Source organism: Dendrobates tinctorius, unplaced genomic scaffold (genome assembly GCF_039654945.1).
Source record: "Dendrobates tinctorius isolate UK_male_01 unplaced genomic scaffold, ASM3965494v1 ptg000093l, whole genome shotgun sequence".
Lineage (NCBI taxonomy): Eukaryota > Metazoa > Chordata > Amphibia > Anura > Dendrobatidae > Dendrobates > Dendrobates tinctorius.
In genome coordinates, this window is record NW_027361761.1 from 25,002,151 (window position 1) to 25,029,720 (window position 27,570).

Consider the following 27,570-nt stretch of genomic DNA (forward strand, 5'->3'; position numbering starts at 1 on the left):
AAAAAAATGTATTTATTTCCATTTTCCCATTAGGGCTAGGGTTAGGGCTGAGATTAGGGTTAGGGGTGTGTTGGGGTTAGGGTTGGAGTTAGAATTGGGGGGTTTCCACTGTTTGGGCACATCAGGTGCTTTCCAAACGCGACATGGCGTCTGATCTCAATTCTAGCCAAAATAGTAAATTGGCGCTGCTTCCCTTCTGAGCTCTGCTATGCACCCAAATAGTGGTTTACCCCCACATATGGGGTATCAGCGTACTCAGGACAAATTGCACAATAACTATTGGGGTCCTGTTACCCTTGGGAAAATAAAAATTGAGGGTGAAAAGATCATTTTTGTGGAAAAAATATGATTTTTTAATTGTATGGCTGTATGTTATAAACTTCTGTGAAGCCCTTGGGGGTTCAAAGTTCTCACCACACATCTAGATAAGTTCCTTGGGGGGTCTAGTTTCCAAAATGGGGTCACTTGTGGGGGGTTTCCATTGTTTAGGCACATCAGGAGCTCACCAAACGTGACATGGCGTCCGATCTGATGGTTTTAAGAGCTTTTTTTAGAGCTCTTAAAACCACATACACGAAAAAAAAACAGAATATGTTCCTGGTTAGGGAAAATTCCCCATGTGGAATGAGTTTCAGAGTGGTTATACTATTTGTTAGATATGATTTCTGTATGGATAATGTATAAGAATAAAAAAGATGAAGGTTGCGTTACTATTCATGCAGCTGTAGTCTAGGGGTTAACAAAGCATAGTCACACATGGATCCAGAGTTTGAAGTCTCAGTCGATTTCTGTGGGGAAAAATTGGGGTCATTATGATTTCCGAAAGAGCATGTCTGATCATACGGACGTCTTATACGCCTCATAGATTTATTATGGGAAAATAAACTTTTACAGTTCCCCCCGAGTCTTGTTAATACGACCGATAACACTCTGTCTGGATTTTCTCTTTTTGTCAATGCAGCAAGCAATCAAAATGATTAAATGCAACCATAGAAAAATACAGGAGCATCTCCAGAGGATTTCACGTTTTTTTGCTTTAGCTTGGATCTGGAAACTTTTGGAAATAAGAAAGAATATTATAAAGGATTTTATTACAGTGATAAAGGGAAAAACTAAGCATGACAATACTGCCATCTAGTGGAGTGGAAAGGAATTACACACTTTCATTTACAGTGTATTTTTGGATTAGGGGATTTCTGTCGTCAGCCAATAAGTAGCCTTACATCTTAGTTGTGATGATTTATTTCAGCTACAACTTGTCTACAGTGACACATTTCACTTCTCACATTTCTAACACCTTCCCCATGATACTCCAATTCTGAGTCTATAGCTGCCCCTGCTTTTTTTGTGATATACTAAAAAGTACTGTACTTTAGAAATATTGGTGTCATTTTAGTGCCCCCTTTATGCCCCCTAGACAATACAATGACCCATCTGTGCCTGTCTGAATGCCTTAATTTCCGCAGTGTCACCCTTATAATGTAATAATCCCCAAGTGCCCCCTGTAAGGTAGCGCTGTCATTCGGGTAGGGGATACTCGCTTGGCAGCCAATAAATCACATCCGGCACAGGTTTTCCATAAAAACAATCACAGTCCATGCAGTTTATTTAGGCATCATAAACCATGACCAGCAACATAAAGTTCATATTAACAGCATAGCGTCCATGACAGAGCTTCACTCTGTTATCCCTGTGGTCACACAGGTTGTGCCATGTCCAGCACACAGGTTGTCTTAGCCTCACAGTTATATCCCCTCTCTGGGTTAACCTCATGGCTGCTTCACCAAGCTGCAGACGTCCATTCCCTCCAGAGAACTATCAGGCACGTGCAGCCATTAACACAGCGTTCACTTGCTGTCAGGAAGACAGCCCCATCTCTCTCAGACTGGACCTTCCACAACGGACCAACCGGGTCCCAGCATTCACTCCATATGACCTACCCTGGCCACCTTATATGGTCTGTAGCCACGCCCACCGGGTCATATGGCTATGACCTCATCACAGGTCCTTCAACCACTCATACACACTTCACAATAGCGTTCTTAAACACACCCCCTGGGTGGGTTTGTAGGTAACTGGTCCCTCCCATCTCACCAGCTACCTGGAGACTTCTCCCTGACACACTGGAACGATAGATCAGCTCTGCTGATCAGCACATAAGCAAGCCTCCATCCCAAGGCCACCCTCCTTGAGATACATAACGATCCTTTAGCACCCTGCTCCTGTTACCACTCTGGACAAGGCTATCCGTTCATCCTGGGACACCCACACAGCGCCCCCTGGCAGACCCAGTGGTCACTACACAACACCCCTCTCAGTTTCCCTTTATAAAGCGATAATACTCCCTGTGCCCCCCTTTTCAAGCAATAATTTCCCAATACTTCTTATAAAGCAAATCCCCTAAGTTCCCGTTATAAAACAATAAAGTCCCCAGTGACCCCTTCTGTGTCTCCTCCCATTCAGTTTCATCCCATTGCTTCTAGTCTTTCCTTGTGCAAATGAGAATAAAGATGATCCTTCTGCAATGTGACAGCCCTTGAGATATTTGTAGACAGCTATTAAGTCTCCTCTCAGTCTTCTCTTTTGCAAACTAAACATTCCCAAATCCTGCAACCTTTCCTCATAATACAGGGTTTGCAGACCGGTCACTATTCTGGTCGCTCTTTTCAGAACTTGCTCCAGTTTGTTGATGTCTTTTTTAAAATGTGGTGCCCAAAACTGGACACAGTATTCCAGATGAGGTCTGACCAAAGAGGAGTAGAAGGAAATAATGACTTCACGTGATCTAGACTGTATGCTTCTGTTAATACATCCTAGAATTGCATTTGTCTTTTTTGCTGCAGCATCACACTGTTGACTCATGTTTAGTTTATGATCTATTAGTATACCCAAGTTGCTTAGCCCTATTCCTCCCATTCTGTATATGCTTTTTCATTTTTATTGCCCAGATGTAGTACTTTGCATTTTTCCCTGGTAAAAACCATTCTGTTAGTTGCTGCCCACTGCTCCAGTTTATTTATATCTTTTTGAATCCTCTCTCTGTCTCTTCTCTAGTATTAGCTATCCCTTGTAGCTTTGTGTCATCAGCAAATTTAATCAGTTTTCCCTCCATTCCTTCATCTAAATCATTGATAAAGATGTTGAACAATACAGGGCCCAGGACAGAGCCCTGTGGAACCCCACTTGAGACATTCTTCCAACTGGATGTGCAGCCATTTACGACCACTCTTTGGGTCCGATCACTAAGCCAGTTATGAATCCACCTAACAGTTGCCAATGTGGTAAGGGGCCGGATTGGGGGGTGGTCCACTGCTTACCACGACCGGACGATGCAAAGACGAGACGGAGGCAGAGTTCAGTTGTAACAGATCCGGATTTATTGGCCGTCCTCCTGACGACCTTAGCCATGCAACGCAGTTCCTTTGCAGCTCTCCATTTCCAGGCCCGGGTACCTTTCACCTTTCCTTTAGTCGTGATGACGTTCCTCACGGATCTTTCGCTGGGGCTATCCTAGACCAGTCTAGTCTGCCCGAGGTTGTCGTCCAATCGGCACCCCAGGGCCTCGTCTGTCCTGCGGTACGTCGTGTCAGGGCCACCCCCCTGACTGTCTTTTCCTGTCAGTCCCCTGGTCGAGCTCTTCACCATTCTCCGTCTTCTGTCCTGAGTCTTTCTCCGCTGAGCTCCTCCCGGGACTAACCTTTCTGGAACCCCAACCAGTCCTATTTATCCCCTCTCTCACTGTTAATTTCCCTCCTGGGTTCCTATCTCCCCGCCCCCCATGACTAAGCAGTTTCTATAGCCGTAACCTGATGTTAAGTCCTGAACTACACTCTCCCCTGCCATCTTGTGGTCAAATTTCGGTACTGCACTCCCTTTTCTGTCTTTCCCTGCTGTTACCTTTCTGTCATTGCCAATCTCTGTCTATAGTGCACACATCGTCCCCTCCTACTTCCAGTCAAGTCTGTCCGTCAAGTCACCTTCCCCACACTCCTTCTTCCTTTGTCCATTGTCGTCCCGACAATCGTACTCCCTACCTACGTCGTCCTAAAGCTTGTCCACAGTCTGTTGTCGGACTGGTCGTTGGGCCAAACCCGCTGCCCACGGGGGCCGAACCAAACCGGGAGCACCATGCTCCGAGCAGCCTACTGCTACTCGCCGGCGCGCACGCCATGTGACAACTTCTTTCAGGTTGGCGAGGTCCACCCGGACTACTCTATGGCGTGTACCTCCCACTACTCTCCCCTTCTACTACCTTCAGCTGTCCGGAACACCATAACCGAGACCTTTTGCCTACCAGGTCATCATTGGCGCCCGCCCGTCCTTTTGGGGTGTCCGTGGTGTCGGGGGCCTGACTGATGGACCACTGTCTGGTTCGATATCTCTCGTCTCTTCGTCCTTCACTTAAAAAGAGTCATGGTCGGGGTCTTCGTCACATCTACCTCGTACCCGGGACCTGTTAAACACATTATTTTTTTGTTACACACACTACTCATTAAATCAACTTTTAACATACCGTATATATGATTACCACTACTTTAATAACAATAGGAGTTACTCAACCGGAGTAACCCCCTTTTCCTTTGTTTGTTTTTTCATTTTTCTTTTTTTTTTCCTTTCTTTCAAAATAACATTTTCTCACAGCATCTTTAAAACAGAATATAACTACTCCCCCTTCCTTTAGCATTAGTACTTCCTCTTTCGCACCCCCACTATATCAGGAGAAAACAATAACCAATAAAACATTTTCCTTAACTTGGACGCATAACTTTTAGGCCTGCACAACGGTGCAGCGATATCCCGGTAGTCTGGGCCATCTCCTGACGGCCGATGTTACGCCAATTGAGCAGGGAACTCCACAGCTATGGAGCTCCCGGGGTGTCTCGACTGTTCCTGGGTCCCGACTGTTCTCTTTGCCCAGGGCTCAGGGGTCATCTCCCTCCTGAGACATGCGTCAAAAGGGGTAGAAGGGGCCGAAGGTGGTTCCACAGTGCGCGTTCTGCGCCAGTTCTCTGCTTGGGAACCCGCAGTCCACCACCGGTGGTGGCGTGGATGCGCTCATCTCGGTCGACGTGGTGGCTTCGCTCCATCTGGCCCCCAGCTCCTGCAGCTCCAACCGCAGGTGAGGGACTGGTTTCGTTGACCGATGAGAAGTGGAGCGGCAAAGTTGGGGCCTGCTAGTGTAGATGGCAGACGGCTCCGCAGAGGCGGCGGAGCCCGATGACCCGGCCGAAGCCCCAATCCGGAGTTGGGCCGGTGCAGCCGCGGACCTTGATGGGCAGGCCGCAGCCGCGGTATGGAGTGCGGCAGAGGCGGCCCCGGCCATCGGTGAGCAGGCCGCAGCTGGAACCATGAGAAGGCAGAGGCGGCCGTGGGTGCCGCCGGGTAGGCCGAGGCCGGCGCCACAATCGAACTACAGACGGCCGCGGAGCAGGCCGCAACCGGAGTCACAGACGGGGCCGGAGTGGCGGCTGGCACTGGTGAGGAGGCTGCAGGGGAGGCCAGAGTGGCGGCAGGCTTTGGGTGGTAAACCGCTGCTGCCAGGTGGAACGCAGCAGCGTCGGCCACGGGCTGGTTCCGCACCGGCGATGCGGGCCTATGCGCCGCCAGGCGGGGTGGCTCAGGGTGGTGGGTGAGAGCGTCGGTCGGCCCAGCGGAGGCCGCAGAGCCCTCCGCAACCAGGGCCGCTGGAAAACGGGAGGCCGCACGGGGAGGTCGAGTGGTGGGGGCTGCTTGCAGAGCCGGGGGAACTCTCACCTTCCCCGGCGCTGTGGCTTTCTGCAGGTTGTTCCTCCGCTCTCCCAGAAGTCGGTCTGGGAAGCAGCTGGCCTCTGCTGCTCCTCCGCAGCTCCCGCTCCCATCGTTTGGCGCCCGCCGCTGCTCTTCATCCTGCCCTTCGGTAGGACCAGCCTCCAGGCCAGATAGTTCTGCAGGGACGGCCGGCGACAGTTCCTCTAGCGGCCTCCCAGGGTAATCCACTTCAGCGCCACCCTCCTCCTGCTCACAGGTCACCAGCGTTGCAAGGGCACAGAGTCTCATTCGGGTTTTCTTTGGATGGGTCCAGCCACAGTCCCAATTGGTATTCCACTCGGGCACCATCTCGTAAAGTTTTTTTTTTCCGTTCTGGATCCTCCGATGACAGCCAATGGTCCGGAACAAAGTCTCAGATTTGTAATCCACAGGCGAGCAAATTTGTAATCCACAGGGGAGCAACTCAAGTCCTTTTGGGTTCTCCAGGCGCAGGCCTGCCGCAGAAGCTGTAGTATTGGCGGCGCCGATCCTGCCGACTACACCAAATGTGGTAGGGGGCCGGATTGGGGGGTGGTCCACTGCTTACCACGACTGGACGATGCAAAGACGAGACGGAGGCAGAGTTCAGTTGTAACAGATCCGGGTTTATTGGCTGTCCTTCTGACGACCTTAGCCATGCACCGCAGTTCCTTCAGAGCTCTCTGTTTCCAGGCCCGGGTACCTTTCACCTTTTCTTTAGTCGTGATGACGTTCCTCGCGGATCTTTCGCTGGGGCTGTCCTAGACCAAACTACCACCAGCGCTTCACCTGCCTGAGGTCGTCATCCAATCGGTACCCCAGGTGCCTCGTCTGTCCTGGGTACGTAGTGTCAGGGCCACCCCCCTGACTGTCTTCTCCTGTCAGTCCCCTGGTCGAGCTCTTCACCGTTCTCCGTCTTCTGTCCTGAGTCTTCCTCTGCTGAGCTCCTCCAGGGTCTAACCTCTCTGGAACCCCACCCTGTCCTATTTATCCCCTCTCTCACTGGGAATTTCCCTCCTGGGTTCCTATCTCCCCGCCCCCCATGACTAAGCAGTTTCTATAGCCGTAAGCTGATGTTAAGTCCTGAACTACACTCTCCCCTGCCATCTTGTGGTCAAATTTCGGTACTGCACTCCCTTTTCTGTCTTTCCCTGCTGTTACCTTTCTGTCATTGCCAATCTCTGTCTATAGTGCACACATCGTCCCCTCCTACTTCCAGTCAAGTCTGTCCGTCAAGTCACCTTCCCCACACCGTTATGAAGCAATAATGCCCCAAGTGTACCGTTATTAAGTAGTAAAGCCATGAGTGCCATTTTTAAAGTAATAATTTCCCTTAAGTGCCCCCTAAATAATTCATAATGATCAGTGCTATGGATTAGGTGCTGATTGGATCGGTGAGAGATTCTGTAGAGGAGAGCCTCTGGAATTAAGACAGATCTACAATCTGCGTTCTTTATTCTGGATATGACACCTAGATTTCCCCATTATTTAGCTATATTGTTCTGACACCCCAGAAAAACTAATAATGCTCCCTGAGTGCCCTTTATTAATTTCCCCTGACTAGCCCGAAAAAGTAAAAATGCTCCTTAGTGCCCTTCTAAACATTGCCCTATGCGTGCCCTCCCAAAATCTATTAGGCCCCCTCAGTCTCTCTAATCTTAGTGCCCCAGGAAAAATACCAAAAAAACAATGTATACTCTTTCCAAGTCCCCAACCAAATCTTTTGCCTTAAGATCCCAAACGCAGGAGGTGCAATGCAGAGACATCATGGCGCTGCCAGCGCTGGGATATTGACATCTTCTGCGTGTCCCCACCTCCTTGTAAAGCGACTTGCTCCTACAAGTTGGAGATTGTTAGAGCAGGAAGCCTATGGATCCAGGTGGTCCCCCAATGTGTGAGTGGGCCCAGGACCAATGCCCTCCTTCCCTCAGGTCCTACACCACTAATGATGATCCCTTCACCAATCTAGACGTCCAGTAATGTGACCATTAACCATTTAACTATACTAGGCCACTTACATTGTTGCCTTTAAGCCCTTACACAGCCAGACCACTAGGGACAAATCTATTAAGCATTTTATCGCCCTGGACCATCAGGGTGGTATTTATTTCTTCATCACCCTAGTGTACATGTTCACCCAATCGCCACTTCTTGCCACCAGAAGTAGGACCATTAAATGATTAATCACCCTAGACCATGGAGGATGAGCCATTCAGCCTTTCCTTAACCCTAGGCCACCAGGGACTTGACAATTTAATATTTTAACCACCCTAGACCACCAGGTGTGTTTCTGATTACAGGGGGTGCCGCAGCCAAGACCCCAGTGATCATTTGTCATCTGTAAGGATCCCCGTGTGTTTAATTTCTCTGCAGCTCCCCCACAGGAGATATGAGGAATTACATTGTTCCTATTGAGATCTTTATGCTGCCAGTGTAATGCACGATTATGTCAGATACATTTGTAAAATCCACATTGCCATCTTGTTTCCCAGTGACAGGAAAGCCATTCTCCATTGTGTCCTTCTTCAGTCACCACTGGGTATTCGGATGGAGTGTCTGCCAATGGTACGGATGGACCGGTTTCTTTTTTGGATGTGGAAGCCTCATAACCATGACGGTTGTTAGTTTTGACAGATACTTGAAGATCTGCTATCTGAAATATGGTAAATAGACGGTTACCTGAAAATAGGATGCAACATGCCTGAACTTGTCAGCTGTTTCCTGCTGCACGAACCATCACTTCACATTTATGTCGCATGACCAATTAATACATATCATACATATGTACAGATTTTCCAGAGCCAGGGCAATAAGGGGAGGACATCTGAATCCAGGGAAATATGGTGGGACATCTGACGCTGCTGTAATAAGGGGGGCATCTGAAGATGAGGTAATACGGGGGAACATCTGGAGCCAGGGTAATAAGGTGGGACATATGAAGCTCAGTTAATATGGAGGATCATCTGAAGCCAGGTTAATAAGGAGGACATCTGAAGCCATAAAGAGGGACATCTAAATCTCCAGTAATAAAGGGGTCATATCTGAAGCCGGGGTAATAAAGGGGAACACATGAAGCTGGAGTAACAAGGGAACATCTGAAGCTTCGGTAATAAGGAGTGACAACTGAAGCCATAACGAGTGACATCTAAATCTCAGGTAATAAGTGGGAGACATCTGAAGCCAGGGTAATAAGGGGGATTATCTGAAGCTGAAGTAATAAGGGAACATCTGAAGCTGTGATGAGGGGGGAATATCTGAAGCCACGATAATAAGGGAGGAACATCTGAAGACAGGATAATAAGGGGGAGACATCTGAAGACAGGATAATAAGGGGGGGGACATCTGAAGTCAGGATAATAAGGGGGGAACATCTGAAGCCAGGATAATAAGGGGGGAACATCTGAAGCCAGGGTAATAAGGGGGGAACATCTGAAGCCAGGATAATAAGGGGGGAACATCTGAAGCCTGGATAATAAGGGAGGACATCTGAAGCCTGGATAATAAGGGGGGAACATCTGAAGCCAGGGTAATAAGGGGGGAACATCTGAAGCCAGGATAATAAGGGAGGATATCTGAAGCCTGGATAAAAAGGGGGGAACATCTGAAGCCAGGGTAATAAGGGGGGAACATCTGAAGCCAGGGTAATAAGGGGGAACATCTGAAGCCAGGGTAATAAGGGGGGAACATCTGAAGCCAGGGTAATAAGGGGGGAACATCTGAAGCCAGGATAATAAGGGGGAACATCTGAAGCCAGGATAATAAGGGGGAACATCTGAAGCCAGGATAATAAGGGAGGATATCTGAAGCCTGGATAATAAGGGGGGAACATCTGAAGCCAGGGTAATAAGGGGGGAACATCTGAAGCCAGGGTAATAAGGGGGAACATCTGAAGCCAGGATAATAAGGGGGAACATCTGAAGCCAGGGTAATAAGGGGGGAACATCTGAAGCCAGGATAATAAGGGGGGGACATCTGAAGCCAGGGTAATAAGGGGGGAACATCTGAAGCCAGGATAATAAGGGGGAACATCTGAAGCCAGGGTAATAAGGGGGGAACATCTGAAGCCAGGATAATAAGGGGGAACATCTGAAGCCAGGGTAATAAGGGGGAACATCTGAAGCCAGGGTAATAAGGGGGGAACATCTGAAGCCAGGATAATAAGGGGGAACATCTGAAGCCAGTGTAATAAGGGGGGAACATCTGAAGCCAAGGGTAATAAGGGGGAACATCTGAAGCTAGGGTAATAAGGGGGAACATCTGAAGCCAGGATAATAAGGGGGGAACATCTGAAGCCAAGGGTAATAAGGGGGAACATCTGAAGCCAGGATAATAAGGGGGAACATCTGAAGCCAGGATAATAAGGGGGGAACATCTGAAGCCAGGGTAATAAGGGGGAACATCTGAAGCCAGGATAATAAGGGGGGCATCTGCATCCAGGGTAATAAGGGAGGAACATCTGAAGCCAAGGGTAATAAGGGGGGAACATCTGAAGCCAGGATAATAAGGGGGAACATCTGAAGCCAGGGTAATAAGGGGGGAACATCTGAAGCCAAGGGTAATAAGGGGGGAACATCTGAAGACAGGATAATAAGGGGGACATCTACATCCAGGGTAATAAGGGAGGAACATCTGAAGCCAAGGATAATAAGGGGGGAACATCTGAAGCCAGGATAATAAGGGGGAACATCTGAAGCCAGGGTAATAAGGGGGAACATCTGAAGCCAGGATAATAAGGGGGGAACATCTGAAGCCAAGGGTAATAAGGGGGAACATCTGAAGCCAAGGGTAATAAGGGGGAACATCTGAAGCTAGGATAATAAGGGGGGACATCTGAAGCCAGGATAATAAGGGGGAACATGTGAAGCCAAGGGTAATAAGGGGGAACATCTGAAGCCAGGATAATAAGGGGGAACATCTGAAGCCAGGGTAATAAGGGGGGAACATCTGAAGCCAAGGGTAATAAGGGGGGAACATCTGAAGACAGGATAATAAGGGGGACATCTGCATCCAGGGTAATAAGGGAGGAACATCTGAAGCCAAGGGTAATAAGGGGGGAACATCTGAAGCCAGGATAATAAGGGGGAACATCTGAAGCCAGGGTAATAAGGGGGAACATCTGAAGCCAGGATAATAAGGGGGGAACATCTGAAGCCAAGGGTAATAAGGGGGAACATCTGAAGCCAAGGGTAATAAGGGGGAACATCTGAAGCTAGGATAATAAGGGGGAACATCTGAAGCCAGGATAATAAGGGGGGAACATCTGAAGCCAGGATAATAAGGGGGGAACATCTGAAGCCAAGGGTAATAAGGGGGAACATCTGAAGCCAGGATAATAAGGGGGACATCTGCATCCAGGGTAATAAGGGAGGAACATCTGAAGCCAAGGGTAATAAGGGGGGGGGCATCTGCAGCCAGGGTAATAATGAGGAACATATAAAGCAGGGGAAATAAGGGGGGACATCTGAAGCAGGGGTAATAAGGGGGGACATCTGCAGCCAGGGTAATAAGGGGGACATCCGAAGCAGGGGTAATGAAGGGGGACATCTGCAGTCAGGGTAATAAGGGGGGGACATCTGCAGCCAGAATATTATGGGGTAAAATCTGAAGCAGGGGTAATAAAGGGGGACATATGCAGCCAGGGTAATAGGGAGGGGGGCATCTGAAGCCAGGGTAATAAGGTGGAACATATGAAGCTGGGGTAATAAAGTGGGAGCATCTGAAGCTAGAGTAACAGGGGGACATGTGAAGTCGGGGTACTAAGGGGGGACATCTCAAGCTGGGATAATAAGGGAGGGGAACATCTGATGCTGGGGTAATAAGTGTAAGACCAGAAGCGAGGGCACAAGGAAGGGTGACATCTGTAAGAGTTGTAGAGGGTGGAAAGACTGGAGCGGAGACATTAGAGAGAGGGTACACATAGCAGAAAACTGCAGAGTGAACCTACATATACACATATGACAGGAAGAGTACCGGTGTGTCTGAGTGGCGGACTGGAATAACTTTGTCACCATTGGGGCTACACTGTATTATTTTGGGAGGTTTCTGCAGCCCTTGGGAGACTTACCTCTTCTGAGGGTCTTGGAGGGCTCCCCATTTTTCAGAACGTTGCCCAGTATTTGTATTACGTTTGGGTGACCCTCTGAAGATGAGGCAGCAGATTTACCTGTAGTCCCGAAGGACGGCACATTTGGCACATCTGCATGTTGCTCGGTGACGTGGTATATTAATGTTTTTAACTTTTTTTGCAGGTACCTGGCTTAAAAGAAGTCACGCTTTTATGAGTGTGTTCTTCGCATGGATCTATGCTTCGTTTTGGGCGACTCTTCCGTTGGTGGGTGTGGGTAACTATGCCCCAGAGCCATTCGGGACGTCTTGTACCCTAGATTGGTGGCTGGCACAGGCGTCATTAAGGGGCAAGGTCTTCGTACTTTCTATTTTCTTCTTCTGCCTTGCTCTGCCCACCGCCGTCATCGTCTTTTCATATGCAATGATCATTGCCAAGGTCAAGTCGTCTGCCCAGGAGGTGGCACAATACGATACCAGGAACCAAAACAACCACACGTTGGAAATGAAGCTGACCAAGGTGATCTACCGGGGCTTAATATGTGTCACTGTGTCAATATGATGAGAGGATAATGCACACTGCTCAATAAAATAGGGGAACACGTAACTCACACATTTTTGGATCTCGATAAGCAAAAGTTTTTTTAATTATTGACTTAAAAACGGACAATGGAATCCAAAATCATCCACCAAATTAGTGCTGGACTCCAAAAATCAAGGAGGAAGTGCCATTGACAATGAATGGAGTGGAGGTCAAATATGCACCCTCCGCTCCATTCAAGATGGAGCTTTATTGAAACCATCTCCCTTAGTCCTGATTTTGGCATCCCTGGTGAACCCAGCAGTCAGATCCTACCCAGCAATTAGTAAGCTAACACCTAGGAGATAAAAATATCTAGGGAACAACCCTTCAAACCGCTTCATTCTGTGACCATTCTCCATTTTTTTACTTTTGTTTTTTTTCCTCCCCTTCTACTAAGAGCCATAACTTTTTTATTTTTCCATTAATATGGCCGTATGAGGGTTTGTTTTTTTTTGCAGGACAAGTTGCACTTTTGAATGACATCATTCATTTTATCATTTGATGCACTGGAAAGCTGGAAAAAAATTCCAAGTGTGTTGAAATTGCAAAAAAAGTGCAATTCCACAATTTTTTTTTAGTTTTTTTTTATTTACCATGTTCACTATACAGTATGATTTTCCAGGTTAGTACGATTGCGCAGATACCAAACATATATAGGTTTTTATCTAAACGGTGGAAAACAATTTTTTAGAAATTCTTAAAAAAAACCTTTTCAATTCGGGATCGGGGGCTGGGTGAAGGCTTATTTTTTGCGCCCAGAGCTGACGTGTTTTAATTGAGGGTAGATATGATGTTTTGATCATCTTTTATTGCATTTTATTGCAATATTGCGGCGGCCAAAAAACGTAATAGTAGTTTTAGTTTTTTTTCTCGTCACGCCTTACACTGATTTTATTTTATTTTCTATTTTGATAGATCGGACTTTTACAAATGCAGCGATGCCAATTATGTGTACTTTTTTTTTCGTTTTGAATGGGGAATAAGGCGGTTGATTTGAGCTTTTGTGGGGGTTTTTTCAAAACTTTTTTTTTTCACTTTTTACTTTATTTAACCCCTTCATGTCCTTGGGCGTATGGATAGATCGCCGCCGGGTGTTCGGCTTATATGACAGCTGACACACGGCACTTACCGCCAGGAGCGGTTCCCGTGCTTCTCCCAGTACTATAACCCTCTAAATGCTGCGATCAATAGCGACTGCGGCATTTAGAAGGCAGGCAGAGGGAGGGAGCCCCCTTGGTCATCCGATCGCCGCCCGCGGGGGCCCATGTCGTCATAACAAAATCCAGTTCACCAGGCTCTAGCAAGCTTGTTAGATCATGTGCAGCTAGCTCAGTTATCCTCTTCAGTGAACACCGATAGTTCTCAGAATAAAAAAAAAATGTTTCATTTCGTAAAAGCACCAAAACATTAAAAAACGATATAAATGAAGTATCGCTGTAATCGTACTGACCCGAACAATAAAACTGCCTTATCAATTTTACCACACGCAGAACGGAGACAAAAAAAAAACAAAAAACAATTCCTGAATTGTTTATTGTGCATCCCAAAAATTGGAATAGAAAACAATCCAAAAATGTCATGTGCCCGAAAGTGGTTCCAATATAAACATCAACATGTCCCTCCAAAAATAAGCAGTCACATGACTTTATCAGCTGAAATATGGAAAAATTATAGCTTTCAAAATATGGCAATGCAAAAACTTGTTTTAGTGTGTGATAGCTGCCAAACATAAAAAGATATATAAATCTCAGGGGGAAGATTCCATATAATGAGGCAGATGGAGGCACTGTGGGCGCCATAGGACCTGTGATCCGGTGGTGTCCATCTTTTTAGGATTGCCCAATATTGCCGTCGGCCACAGTTTTGTGCACTCTTGAAAAATGTCCAAAGTAACTCTGCTGTCTCATAATAGTGAGGGTTTCATCTGAATCACATCACTCGAAGATTTAGATGGAAACCCCGATATAAGTGCTCAGTGTAGAGCGCAGGATAAATGTGATCTAAAACGTTATGTAAAATGTTCCTAACAAAAAATTAAACTCGATTCACTAAAAAGCAAGCCCTCACTCAGGTCCACCATCTGTTAACGGAAATATAGGAGCTTCCACCTTACTGGTAGCACAAAGGCTCTGGAAAAGCGAACTGGCTCCTCACCCACCAAAATAAATTCAGAAAATTTTCTGCTCCCAAATACAAATGCCCCCCCTCCCTTCTGAACCCCAGTGTGCCTATACCTCATTCAGTGCCCACATGTTTGGCATTTCTGTAGTGATGAGAGCCCACCTAATTTACTGGTGTCTCCAGACGCATGGGCTGGGCATAATGTACTGGTGACTACAACAGCAGTTTGCATTTTCCACTCCGCAACATCCACTCCTGCCTGTTTCTGGAAAACATCCATGGAGTCAAAATCATCACTACATCTGTAGATAAATTCCCAAAGGGGTATAATTTTCAAAATAGGGTCACTTGAGGGGGATTCTGCTTTTCTAGCACATTGGCTCTGTATATGGAGTCTGCAAACTAGTCTAGGAAAATCTGCTCTCCAGGAAGCAAATGGTCCTCTGTCCCTCCTGAGTTTCTCTGTATGGTGAAGTAGTACTGTACAGCCACATATGGGGTATTTCTACACTCTTCAGAAATTGTGGGACAAATTTTTGATGCCATTTTTACCCATTTCCCAGTGTGAAAATGTAAAATCTGGGGCTAAAACAAAATTTTGGTTTTAAAAATGTAAATTATTTTTTCATCACTGTCCAATGGTATAACATTCTGTGACTCATCTGTGGTGTCAATATGATCACTACAATCCTAGATGAATTCATTGAGGAGTGTAGTTTGTAATATGGGGGCTCTGCCATGGCACCCTTAAGGCCATGTGCACACGCGCAGAAATGCTGCGGAAATGTCCTCATTTCCGCAACTCTCGCCGCGGGTGAAACACATTCAAATTTGCTTGCGTTTTTCCCCGCGAAAAACAAGCGTTTTGCAAGCGTTTTTCACTTGCGGAATGCTTGCGCATTCAAAGAGATTTGAAGCATCGCTTGGAATGTGATTGACAGGTTGGTGCTTGACAAGTGTGACCAAATTTTTACTATTGATGCTGCCTATAAAGCATCAATAGTAAAAGATAGGATGTAAAAAATAATAAAAAAAATTAAAAAATATTGTTATTCTCACCTTCCGACGGCCCCCGATCTGCTCTGTGGCTCTCCCGGCATCTTCCGGTCCCAGTAATGCTTTGCGCGAAGGACCTGAGATGACGTCACGCTTGCTAGAGCGCGACATCATCAGTGGTCATTCGTGCAAAGCATTACTGGGACCGGAAGATTCCGGGAGCGTGGAGAGAGGCGGGAAGGATTTCGGGGGCTGCCGGAGGGTGATTATCTCTCTATTTTTTATTTTAATTCTATTTTTTACAGGATTATGGTACCCAGGGCCTGGAGGACAGTCTCCTCTCCTCCAGACCCTGGGTACCATCCGCACATGAAGCGCTCACTTCACGCATGGTGGGCATAGCCACATGCATAAAGTGAGCGTTTCAATGCATTCCTATGTGTGTGGAATTGCCGCAATTCCGCAAAAAGAATGAGCATGCTGCGTATTTTTCCGCTCTGCGATTCCGCAGCAGAAAAATCTGCAGCATTTGCACAGCATTGCGGAATCCCATAGAATTGCATGGGATGCGTTTTCACGGCGATTCCGCAGCAGAAAAATGCCACGAAAATGCAAAAAAAAACCCCGCAATGTGTGCACACATCCTGAACCAGTCCAACAAAATCTGAACTCCAATGTGACACCTCTTCCCATCTGATCTTTGCACTGTGCCTCAAAAGTAGTTTTCAACCACATATGGGGTATCGGCGTACTCAGGAGAAATTGCCCAACAAATTTTGAAGTCCATTTTCTCCTGCTATCCTTGTAAAAATGAAAAAATGGGTCAAAAACTACATCTTTGTGGGAAAAATATATTTCACAGATCAACGTTGTAAAATTCTGTGAAGCACCTGTGGATTCAAGGTGCTCACCACACATCTGGATAAATTCCTTGAGGGGAATAATTTCCAAAATAGGGTCACATGTTTAGGGTTTCCACCCCATCCTTTCTGAGCCCTGCCGTGCGCCCAAACACTAATTTCCTCCCACATATGGGGTATCTGCACAATCAGGAGAAATTGCACAACAAATTTTGTATGCGATTTTCTTCTGTTACCCTTGTGGGGAAAAAAAAATTGGAGCTAAAATAAAATTTTTGTGGAAAAAAATTGATTTTTTTTAAATTTTCATGCCAATATGTTATAAAATTCCGTGAACCATCTAGGGTTTCAAGTTGCTCACTACACATCTAGATCTATTCCTTGAGGGTTCTAGTTTCCAAAATGGGGTCAAGTGTGTTTTTTTTTCCACGGGTTAGGTACATCAGGGGCTCTTCAAACGCGACATGGCTTCTGGTAATTATTCCAGCACATTTTGTATTCAGAAAGTGAAATGGCGCTCCTTCCCTTCCAAACCCTGCCGTGCACCCAAACAGTAGTTTTCCTCCACATACTGGGTATTGGCGTACTCAGGAGAAATTGCCCAACAAAGTGTATGGTGCAGTTTCATCTTTTACCTTTGTGAAAACACAAAATTTGGGGGGCTAAAAGAAAATTTTTGTGGGAAAAAATGTGATTTTTTTTTATTTTCACAGCTCAACATTATAAATGTCCGTGAAGTCCATCGGAGTTCCGTGATCAATAATACATCCCCACCTCCGGTGTGTGTTAAATGCCGCTGCCCTCTTCACCCATGGCTGTTAAAGGCACATAATGGCTGAATAACAGAGCCATCATGAGCGGGGGGGAGCAAGTTAAAGGGAAGAGTTCATCAGAAAAATGACCTATTGTTTAAATCAGGTTTTTGGGTATAACTGTATTTTTTTTTTAAAAATTGAAACAAAAAATTAATACATTTAAAATAAAAAATTCTGAAAGCAAAATAGACGTCTTGAAATTCTCGCACCGGCCACCGGGGCTTTTTTCAGCCTTAGGAAATGTCACATGCAGATTAGCAGCAATGAAGAAACTCTGAAGCTATTTTTTATATTGAAACATCTAATCAGCCTGTGCAGAAGTGTTTGTGAAGGGAAGAGGATCTGTGACGTCACCTATTGTGATTGGGGAATCTTGAGTTATCGGCTGTGTATAGATAATTAAAAAAGTAATAAAATAGTAAAAAAAATGCATGTAGATCACTTTCAGATGACAGGTTTCCTGTAATAACCTTTATCTCACTTCTTTGCATCTGTTCTAGTTAAGCTTTGTATTTCCTCCGTACTGGAGCTTAAAATTAAACAGGTGTGGGCTGACCTAAATCACCTTTTTGTGGTAGCAGTGACCTCATTGCCTGCCCATGGGGTATAAATGTCGCGTCTGCTCCAGATATGCTCCTGTCACAATTCTTCGATGTTCAATGTGCAGCTTTCTTCCCGTTTTCACCCCCCAGGTGGCAATGTTGATCTGTGCAGGATTCCTTATTGCGTGGATTCCGTACGCCGTTGTGTCGATTTGGTCGGCTTTTGGGAAGCCGGATTCTGTTCCAATTGAATTTTCGGTGGTACCAACTCTGTTGGCAAAATCAGCCGCTATGTACAATCCAATTATTTATCAAGTCATTGACTACAAATTCCCGTGCTGTCGAAACAGAGAAAATCTGCAGAAATCCAATTCAAGGTACATTATTTTTTTTAAAATCATTTTTATTTTACAACTTTTATGAAACTGGGGTCATGAGGAGGAGATCTCATTCTAATTGAATTTAGAATTATGCATATATACACTGCTCAAAAAAATAAAGGGAACACTAAAATACCACATCCTAGATATCTCTGAATGAAATATTCCAGTTGCAAATTTTTATTCATTGCATAGTGGAATGTGATCAGAACAATAAAACATAACAATTATCAATGTAAATCAAAATGAATATCCCATGGAGGTCTGGATTTGGAATGATACTCAAAATCAAAGTAGAAAATCAAATTACAGCCTGATCCAACTTCAGTGGAAATGCCTCATGACAAGGAAAAGATGCTCAGTAGAGTGTGTAGCCTCCACGTGCCTGTATGACCTCCCTACTGTACAATGCCTGGGCATGCTCCTGATGAGGCGGCGGATGGTCTCCTGAGGGATCTCCTCCCAGACCTGGACTAAAGCATCCACCAACTCCTGGACAGTCTGTCTTGCAACGTGACGTTGGTGGATGGAGCGAGACATAATGTCCCAGATGTGCTCAATCGGATTCAGGTCTGGGGAACGGGCGGTCCAGTCCATAGCTTAAATGCCTTTATCTTGCAGTAACTGCTGACACACTCCAGCCACATGAGGTCTGGCATTGTCCTGCATTAGGAGGAACCCAGGGCCAACCACACTAGCTTGTGGTCTCACAAGGGGTCTGAGCATCTCATCTCAGTACCTAATGGCAGTCAGACTACCTCTGGCAAGCACATGGAGGGCTGTGCGGCCCTCCAAAGAAATGCCACCCCACACCATTACTAACCCACTCCCAAACCGGTCATGCTGAAGGATGTTGCAGGCAGCAGATCGCTCTCCACGGCATCTCCAGACTCTGTCACATCTGTCACATGTGCTCAGTGTGAACCTGCTTTTATCTGTGAAGAGCACAGGGCGCCAGTGGCGAATTTGCCAATCCTGGTGTTCTGTGGCAAATTCCAAGCGTCCTGTACGGTGTTGGGCTGTGAGCACAACCCCCATCTGTGGACGTCGGGCACAACCCCCATCTGTGGATGTCAGGCACTCAGACCATCCTCATGGAGTCGGTTTCTAACTGTTTGTGCAGACACATGCACATTTGTGGCCTGCTGGAGGTCATTTTACAGGCTCTGGCACTGCTCCTCCTGTTCCTCCTTGCACAAAGGCTGAGGTAGTGGTCCTGCTGCTGGGTTGTTGCTCTCCTTTGTCCCCCTCCACATCTCCTGGTGTACTGGCCTGTCTCCTGGTAGCACCTCCTGCCTCTGGACACTACGCTGACAGACACAGCAAACCTTGCCACAGCTCGCATTGATATGCCATCCTGGATGAGCTGCACTACCTGAGCCACTTGTGTGGGTTGTAGCGTCCGTCTCATGCTAACACGAGTGTGAAAGCACAACCAACATTCAAAGTGACCAAAACATCAGCCAGAAAGCATTGGTACTGAGATGTGGTCTGTGGTCCCCACCTGCAGAACCACTCCTTTATTGAGGGTGTCTTGATAATTGTCAATAATTTCCATCTGTTGTCTATTCCATTTGCACAACAGCAGGTGAAATTGATTGTCAATCAGTGTGGCTTCCTAAGTGGACAGTTTGATTTCACAGAAGTTTGGTTTACTTGGAGTTAGATTCTGCTGTTTAAGTGTTCCCTTTAGTTTTTTGAGCAGTGTATATATAATGTCAACGAGCAGGTTCCAAAAAATTGCCGCTGGATATCTAAGGTGCACACAGCCCTTTAAAAAAGTGCATGCAAGAATTGCACGCTGCTATTCGAGATACCATGCAGTTGCCTGGAAGCGAGGAGTCTAAGGATGGCCAGACAGGGCGCAGCAGCTGGTATTTTGTCATAGATTTTCTATGTTAGTTCCAGCATCAATATAGGAAAGGGTTCTTTACAGTAACAGCAGTCACATTTTGGAAAGCACAGCAGCAGCTATTCCATCATGTTCAGTGCAGCTTGTCATTTGAGAAGAAGAAAGCCAACTTAAATATCACTCCGCTTCCCAACACTGCTGTGATCGTATCCCAAGGTTTAACCCCCTTAATGACCGGAGCTTTTTTTGGTTTTGCTTTTTCGTTTTTCGCTCCCCTTCTTTCCAGAGCCATAACATTTTGCTTTTCTGTCTGGCCGTGTGAGGGCTTATTTTTTGCGGGACGAGTTGTACTTTTCAACGATACCCTTGGTTTTCCCATGTTGTGTACTGCAAAATGGGAAAAAAAATTCCAAGTGCGGTGAAATTGCAAATAAAGTGCAATCCCACACTTGTTTTTTGTTTGGCTTTTTTGCTAGGTTCACTAAATGCTAAAACTGACCCGCCGTTATGATTCTCCAGGACTTTATGAGTTCACAGACACCAAACTTGTCTATGTTTTTTTTTATCTAAGTGGTGAAAAAGTTTTCAAAAATTTGCTAAAAAAAAAAAAATGCGCCACCTTCCAATACCCATAGTGTCTCCATTTTTTGTGATCTCGGGTTGGGTGAGGGCTTATTTTTGTGCACCGAACTGACGTTTTTAATGATAACACTTTTGTGCAGATACATTATTGTAATCGCCCATTATTGCATTTTAATTCAATATTGCGGCGACCAAATAAACGTAATTCTGGCGTTTTGATTTTATTTCTCGCTACGCCATTTAGCGATCGGGTTAATCTTTTTTTATTGATAGATCGGGCGATTCTGAACGCGGCGATACCAGTTATGTGTAAGTTTGATTTTTTTATAGTTTTATTTTGATTGGGGCGAAAGGGGGCCGATTTGAACTTTTATGTTTTTTTTTAATTTTTTTATATTTTTAAACACTTTTTTTTAAAAACTTTTTTGGCATGCTTCAATAGCCTCCATGGGAGACTAGAAGCTGCCACACCTTGATCAGCTCTGCTAAATAAAGGTGATGCACAGATCATCTCTATGTAGCTGAATTACAGCATTGTTATGAGCGCCGACCACAGTGTGGCACTCATAGCAATCTGCCATCAACAACCATAGAGGTCTCCAGGAGACCTCTGGTTGTGATGGCAATGCATCGCTGACCCCCGATCATGTGATGGGGGTCAGCGTTGCTCTTATTTCCAGAAGTGCCATTTAAATGCCTTTGACAGCGGCATTTAGCTAGTTAATAGGCGCGGGCATATTGCGATTACGCTCTCGCCTATTGCGGGCACGTCACCATATAATGACCATATTTTACAGTTTATCTAACTGCCGCAATTTCCAGACCAAGTTTCCTGACTCGACTTCTGGTAACCCCACCCCCCATGACTTGGCAGTTTCTTTAGCCAATGGCAGTTGTTCAGTCCCATCCTCACACTCTCCACTGCCCTCTAATGGTCAAACTCCAATATTACACTCTTCCTCCTTATCTCCAGCTGTTTCCCATCTTTCACTCTAACAGTCCACACACAATACACTACACCTCTGCCTTCCCACTGCAAACAGGTCCGCCCGTCAGTCCACCTTCCCTACACTGCTCCTTCCTTTATCCATTGTCGTCCTCTACAATCTTGTCTCCCTCTTTTCCGTTCTGAAACTTCCCCACCTTCTTTTGTCAGGCAATATGCGGGGGCTGAACCAAACCGGGAGCAATAGCGCTCCGAGTAGCTTACGGCTCACTCACAGTGCGTACGCCACAATGACAATTCCTTCAGGTTGGGTTAGATCCATCCGGACTACTCTAGTAGTTTTGCAACTATACTCTGTTTTAATGTTTCTAAACCCCCTTTTTTTAGCCTTTTCTTTTTTTTTTAAAGCATAACGTTTTTTTTTTTTAAACAACACATCACATTATAAACCTTGGTGCTCTCCCCTTCCTTTGAAGAGAGCACCCCTCCCAGTATGCATCCCTGTTACATCAGGAGTGGGCTACTTTTTCCCATTTGAGGACTTAGAACTGTCCCCCATTCCATGCAACGGTGCACAGCAGTCCCGGCAGTCCATTTTCACGGATACTCCGGGCCACCTCCTGGCGGCCGATTTTTCGCCAACAAGGGACTCCACAGCCGTGGAATCTCTGAGATGCTTGCAGTGTCCCTGGGCCTCGAGTGTCCCTGATGCCCGAGACCCAGGAGTCCTTGTCTCTTTATGGGGGCTCATACCCCTCAGGGTAGGTAATGACTGCTACCGCATAGTAGCCGCGGGGACAATACTCCTTGTAATAGGAGACTAGGTCTCCCTCCCGCACATCCCGGCCGTGCTTGGCAGATGTTACATTTAAATATATTTTGTAGCTGGTGGCGAGGTCCCGAATGAAGCCATAGCCCTTGGCGGTATCCATATACACCAGCCGCCCGTACGACCGAGGGGTAGACATGGCGGCCTCCTCCTTCTCATGAAGCAGCGCCCACACCTCCCGCTCTTTGGCCTTCTTCTGCTCGATAATCTCCGCAACCCAAACAGAGGGTCCGGTATAGGCCGCAGAGTCCGGTGGGCGGAACGCGATCGAGAGTGGAGCAGAGGCGGCCGCAGACATTGGGGAGCAGGCCGCCACTGGAGTGGCGGACGGGACAGAGGCGGACACAGGCATTGTCGGGTAGGCTGTGGAGTAGGCTGCAGCTGGGATCAAGGCGGCCATGGGCTCCGGTGAGTAGGCCGCAGCCGAGGCCGCGGATGGGACAGCGGCGGCCGCAGATGCCGGTAAGTAGGTCGCGGTGATCTGAGGCCGGCCCGAAGAGACGGCAGGCCCCAATGGATAGGCTGCAGCCGGAAGACGGAGTGAGGCAGGGATGGCCGCAGGTTGGTTCCGCGCCAGCGCCGCCAGGCAGGGCGGCTTGGGGTCGTTGGTGGGAGTCGCAAAGTCATCCGGGGCCGGGGTCGCTGTAGAGTGGGAGGTCGGCCGGGAAGGCCGGGGGCCGGCGTCAGGGCCCCGGGGCTTGTCTTGTGCATGGGGCGTGGGGGCGGAATTTGCCTGCGGTGCCGCCAGCTGGGCCGGGGGAACGCTCACCTTCCCCGACTCTGCGGCTTCCAGCAGGCTTTCCCGCAGGCTTTCCCGCAGCTCCTCCAGCATCTGTTGGTCTTTACCCCGCCGTCCGGCAGGGCCAGCCTCCAGGCCCGGTGGCTCCGTAGGGAGGTTCTGTAGCGATTCCTCCAGCGGCTGTTCCAGTAGGATCCGGATTCGCTCCTCGTCCTTGATAGGCGTCTGGGGTACCAACAGTGGCTCCCAGGGGCAGCTCTCCCAACGGGACTCGATCTCCTGATGCCACTTCCATTCCAGGCATCCGAGGCCACGGCAGCTGCAGCGTCGTATCTCGTCCAATGTCCAGAAGCTTAATGGCACACCCAGCCTCTCCACCTGGGCCACTCCCATTCTCGGGTGGGGTGTTGGTCGGCCTCTCCACCCATCTTCCAGGATCCAGCATGAGGAGGCGGCTGTCTCCAGATGTAAGCCGCTCCCCCCAAGGGCGGGCGCGACATAGTCCCAGATTGTCCAATGTGGCTGCAAACTCCTGAACTTCTTCCCGGCACTGAAATGCCACAGCCATTTTAACTAAGCACTTTTTCGCTCCGGATCTGCTTGATGAAAGCCAGCAATCCACAGTCCAGTTTTCTTTGTTTTTTTTTTGTAATCCACAAGGAAAAAGCAACTTGGGTCCTTTGCTCTTCTGGCGCAGGCTTACCGCTGAAGGTGTTGTATTTGCGGCAATAATCCTGCTGACTATGCCAAATGTAGGAAGGGGCAACCGACAGGGGGGTGGTCCGTTACTGGCCGCAGACAGACTCGAGACAGAGACAGGATCGTGTCCAACAGGTCTTCCTTATTGATTGTACTTTCAACGACCCTCAGCTCCACACAGCAGCTGCTCGACAAACTCCACAGCTTCACACAGCATCTGCTCGACTAACTCCGCAGCTTCTCACAGCAGCTGCTGGACAGACTCCGCAGCTCCACACAGCAGCTGCTCAACTTCGCAAACCTTTGGGTACCTTCACTTTCTTCCTTTAGCTAATTAACATCCCTCGCGGCTCTTCCACTGTGGTTGCCCTAGGCCTACCACCACAGCTTTTTACCAGTCCGAGTCCGTTCGTTTTATGGTACCCCAGTCTGTCTCTGTGTGCGGCCCCTCCTGTCAGGGCCACCCCCCCCGTGACATGTTTCCACTGTCAGTCCCCTCAGGAGCTTCTTTTCTGTCCTCTCTACTCAGCAGACCTTCCTGTCTCCTGCGCTCCTCTCACTGACTGACTCTTCCAGAACCTTCTCTCAGCCTTTTATCCGTCCCATTCTGGTAACCCCGCCCCCCATGACTTGACAGTTTCTTTAGCCAATGGCAGTTGTTCAGTCCCATCCTCACACTCTCCACTGCCCTCTAATGGTCAAACTCCAATATTACACTCTTCCTCTTTATCTCCAGCTGTTTCCCATCTTTCACTCTAACAGTCCACACACGATACACTACACCTCTGCCTTCCCACTGAAAACAGGTCCGCCCGTCAGGTCCACCTTCCCTACAGCCTCATAAATGCCAATGAAGCTGTTTTTTCTGCTCTGAAGACCCGCGGTTGACAATGAAAAAATTTGTGCTACACAATCGTGTGAATCTAGCCTTAGCCTTGGGCGACAGGACAACTTTTTCGGCAATACAAGTTGCATTGCCAAAAATTGCTAAGTGTCACTGCTGCATCAGAACACGATACAAATGAATAGAGTAACATTGCAACTTGTCTATCGAGGTCACAGTACCCTCGGGTTCACAATACAATTCGACTTGTGTTAGGCTATGTGCACACGTGAGGAATTTCCGCGAATTTTATGCATTTTTGCCACGTTTTTTCGCCGCGAAAACGCATACAATAAGTAGCCCATTAAATACAATGGCATTCCGCACATGCTGTGCTAATGCTGCGTATTTTTCTGAGGCGGAATCGCATCGTGGAAAAATACACAGCATGCTTATTCTTTGTGCGGAATCCCCGCGATTCCGCACACATAGGAATGCATTATTCCACTTACTTTCCGCATGTGGCTATGCCCACCATACGCAAAGTAAGTGGAAAATGTGCGGATCATACCCACGGTCTGGAGGAGAGGAGACTGTCCTCCAGGCCCTGGGTACCATATCCCTGTTAAAAGAATTAAAATAAAAAATCGTGTTATTCTCACCTTCCGGCGTCCCACGCAGCGTCCCCAGGCCTCAGCGATGCTCCCGGCAAGTCCTGTTCCCAGTGATGCATGCGGACTTCCCGTGAATTTCCCGCGTCAGGGAGTTGCCGAAATTGCCGCTGAAATTTCGCACATGTGCACAGAGCCTTACGGTCAAAGTTGCCGTTTAAAACCAGCATTACTGGGAGTGCTTGTGCCATTTGGCAATTTAGTTTTTTTATTAGTACATCAGTTTCATTTTGTGATCATAGAATCATAGAATCGTAGAGTTGGAAGGGACCTCCTGGGCCATCTGGTCCAACCCCCTGCCCAAAGCAGGATTCGCTAAATCATCCCAGACAGATGTCTGTCCAGCCTCTGTTTGAAGACTTCTATTGAAGGAGAACTCACCATGTCTCCTGGCAGCCTGTTCCACTCATTGATCACTCTAACTGTCAAAAAGTTTTTTCTAATATCTAATCTGTGTCTCCTCCCATTCAGTTTCATCCCATTGCTTCTAGTCTTTCCTTGTGCAAATGAGAATAAAGATGATCCTTCTACAATGTGACAGCCCTTTAGATATTTGTAGACAGCTATTAAGTCTCCTCTCAGTCTTCTCTTTTGCAATCTAAACATTCCCAAATCCTGCAACCTTTCCTAATAAGACAGGGTTTGCAGATCGGTCACCATTCTGGTCGTTCTTTTCTGAACTTGCTCCAGTTTGTTGATGTCTTTTTTAAAATGTGGCGCCCAAAACTGGACACAGTATTCCAGATGAGGTCTGACCAAAGAGGAGTAGAGGGCAATAATGACTTCACGTGATCTAGACTGTATGCTTCTGTTAATACATCCTATAATTGCATTTGCCTTTTTTGCTGCTGCATCACACTGTTGACTCATAGTCAGTCTGTGATCTATTAGTATACCCAAGTCTTTTTCACATGTGCTGTTGCTTAGCCCTATTCCTCCCATTCTGTATATGCTTTTTTCATTTTTATAGCCCAGATGTAGTACTTTGCATTTTTCCCTGTTAAAAACCATTCTGTTAGTTGCTGCCCACTGCTCCAGTTTATTTATATCTTTTTGAATCCTCTCTCTCTCTTCTCTAGTATTAGCTATCCCTCCTATCTTTGTGTCATCAGCAAATTTAAACAGTTTACCCTCAATTTTCATGGGTTATTGATAATGACACCTGCCAAAAATGGAATAAAAAATGAATTACAAAAAAAAAATCACAATTTTGGAGTAACTTTTGCTTGCCATCCTTTGAGCTGCCGTGCTGAGTTAGAGATTGTTGTTGCTGCTGGAGATTGATGGGTGCTGTTTCTGGGTGTATGCTTTCCTCATTGTCCTATTCCCATTTGGTTTTTACTTTCCTACCCTTCCCCATATATCTCTCTACCTTTGGTGAGTGTTTTGTATGTAAGTTGCCTTTCTTTATTCCTGTCTTGTCTTACTTGTCTATACATTAGCATTTCTAACCCATGCCTCCTGGGGAAGAGGGAGGGGACAGTTTAGAGTATAACAGGAGAACACTAAGGCTGGTGACCCAAACCTCCTCACCTTTAGAGGTAATTTTGGGAGTATGGATAGTTAGAGTCCCAGCCCTAGGGCCAGTGCAGAGCCCCTTTCCATATTTACGTACAGTCACAGCGTGACACCTGGTGAGGTGGATCCAGTAACCATAATTGAGTTTGTGCAACATGAACTTGAGGCATAGATATCATGGAGCAGCACAACCGAACAGTAGGTGGAACAGCAAGGACCAGTTGAATATACTGAATATGCAGGATTAAAGGCAGCAGCTGTGGAATATTGGAGCTGGAAAAGCTAGATTCAGCAAAACAAAATGTACAGACAGAACCTTTCATGCAGAAGTGTGGCTAGCACACAGGAAGAGCAGAGTTGAGTAGGAAATCAGGCACACTGTTGTAAGAGTGCAAGAAGCTCACACAGGAACAGCAGAGTTGAGTAAGCAGACAGGCATCTTACTGCAGGAGAGTTTAGCACCTTTGAATACCCGAGATGAGTAGACAGTCAGGCATCCTGTTGCAGGAGAGTTAAGCATCTTGGGATAGTATAAATGAGTAGGCAGTCAGGCAACTTGTGGCAGGAGAGTTGAGCACCTTGGAATAGAACAGATGAGTAGGGAGTTAGGGATTTTGTTGCAGGAGAATTAAGCACCTTTGAATAGCAGAGATGAGCAGGCAGTCAGGAATCTTGTGGCAGGAGAGTTAAGCACCTAGAAATTGCAGAGGTGAGTAGGCTGGTAGGTACCTTAATGCAGCAGAGTTGAGGGTGCTAACAGCACTTACAGCAGCAGAGTTGAGTTG

At 47.0% G+C, this 27,570-nt stretch overlaps 1 protein-coding gene across 3 annotated transcripts in view; it reads left to right on the forward strand.

Moving 5' to 3' along the window:
* OPN5 (opsin 5) overlaps positions 1-27,570 on the forward strand; it is a 102,312-nt gene that overhangs the window by 72,548 nt on the left and 2,194 nt on the right. For all 3 annotated transcript variants that reach the window (XM_073586589.1, XM_073586587.1, XM_073586586.1), the window contains 3 exons: positions 8,259-8,429; positions 12,015-12,349; positions 17,897-18,123. In XM_073586589.1, the coding sequence (XP_073442690.1) occupies positions 8,259-8,429; positions 12,015-12,349; positions 17,897-18,123 (733 nt within the window). The remainder of the gene's footprint in view (positions 1-8,258; positions 8,430-12,014; positions 12,350-17,896; positions 18,124-27,570) is intronic.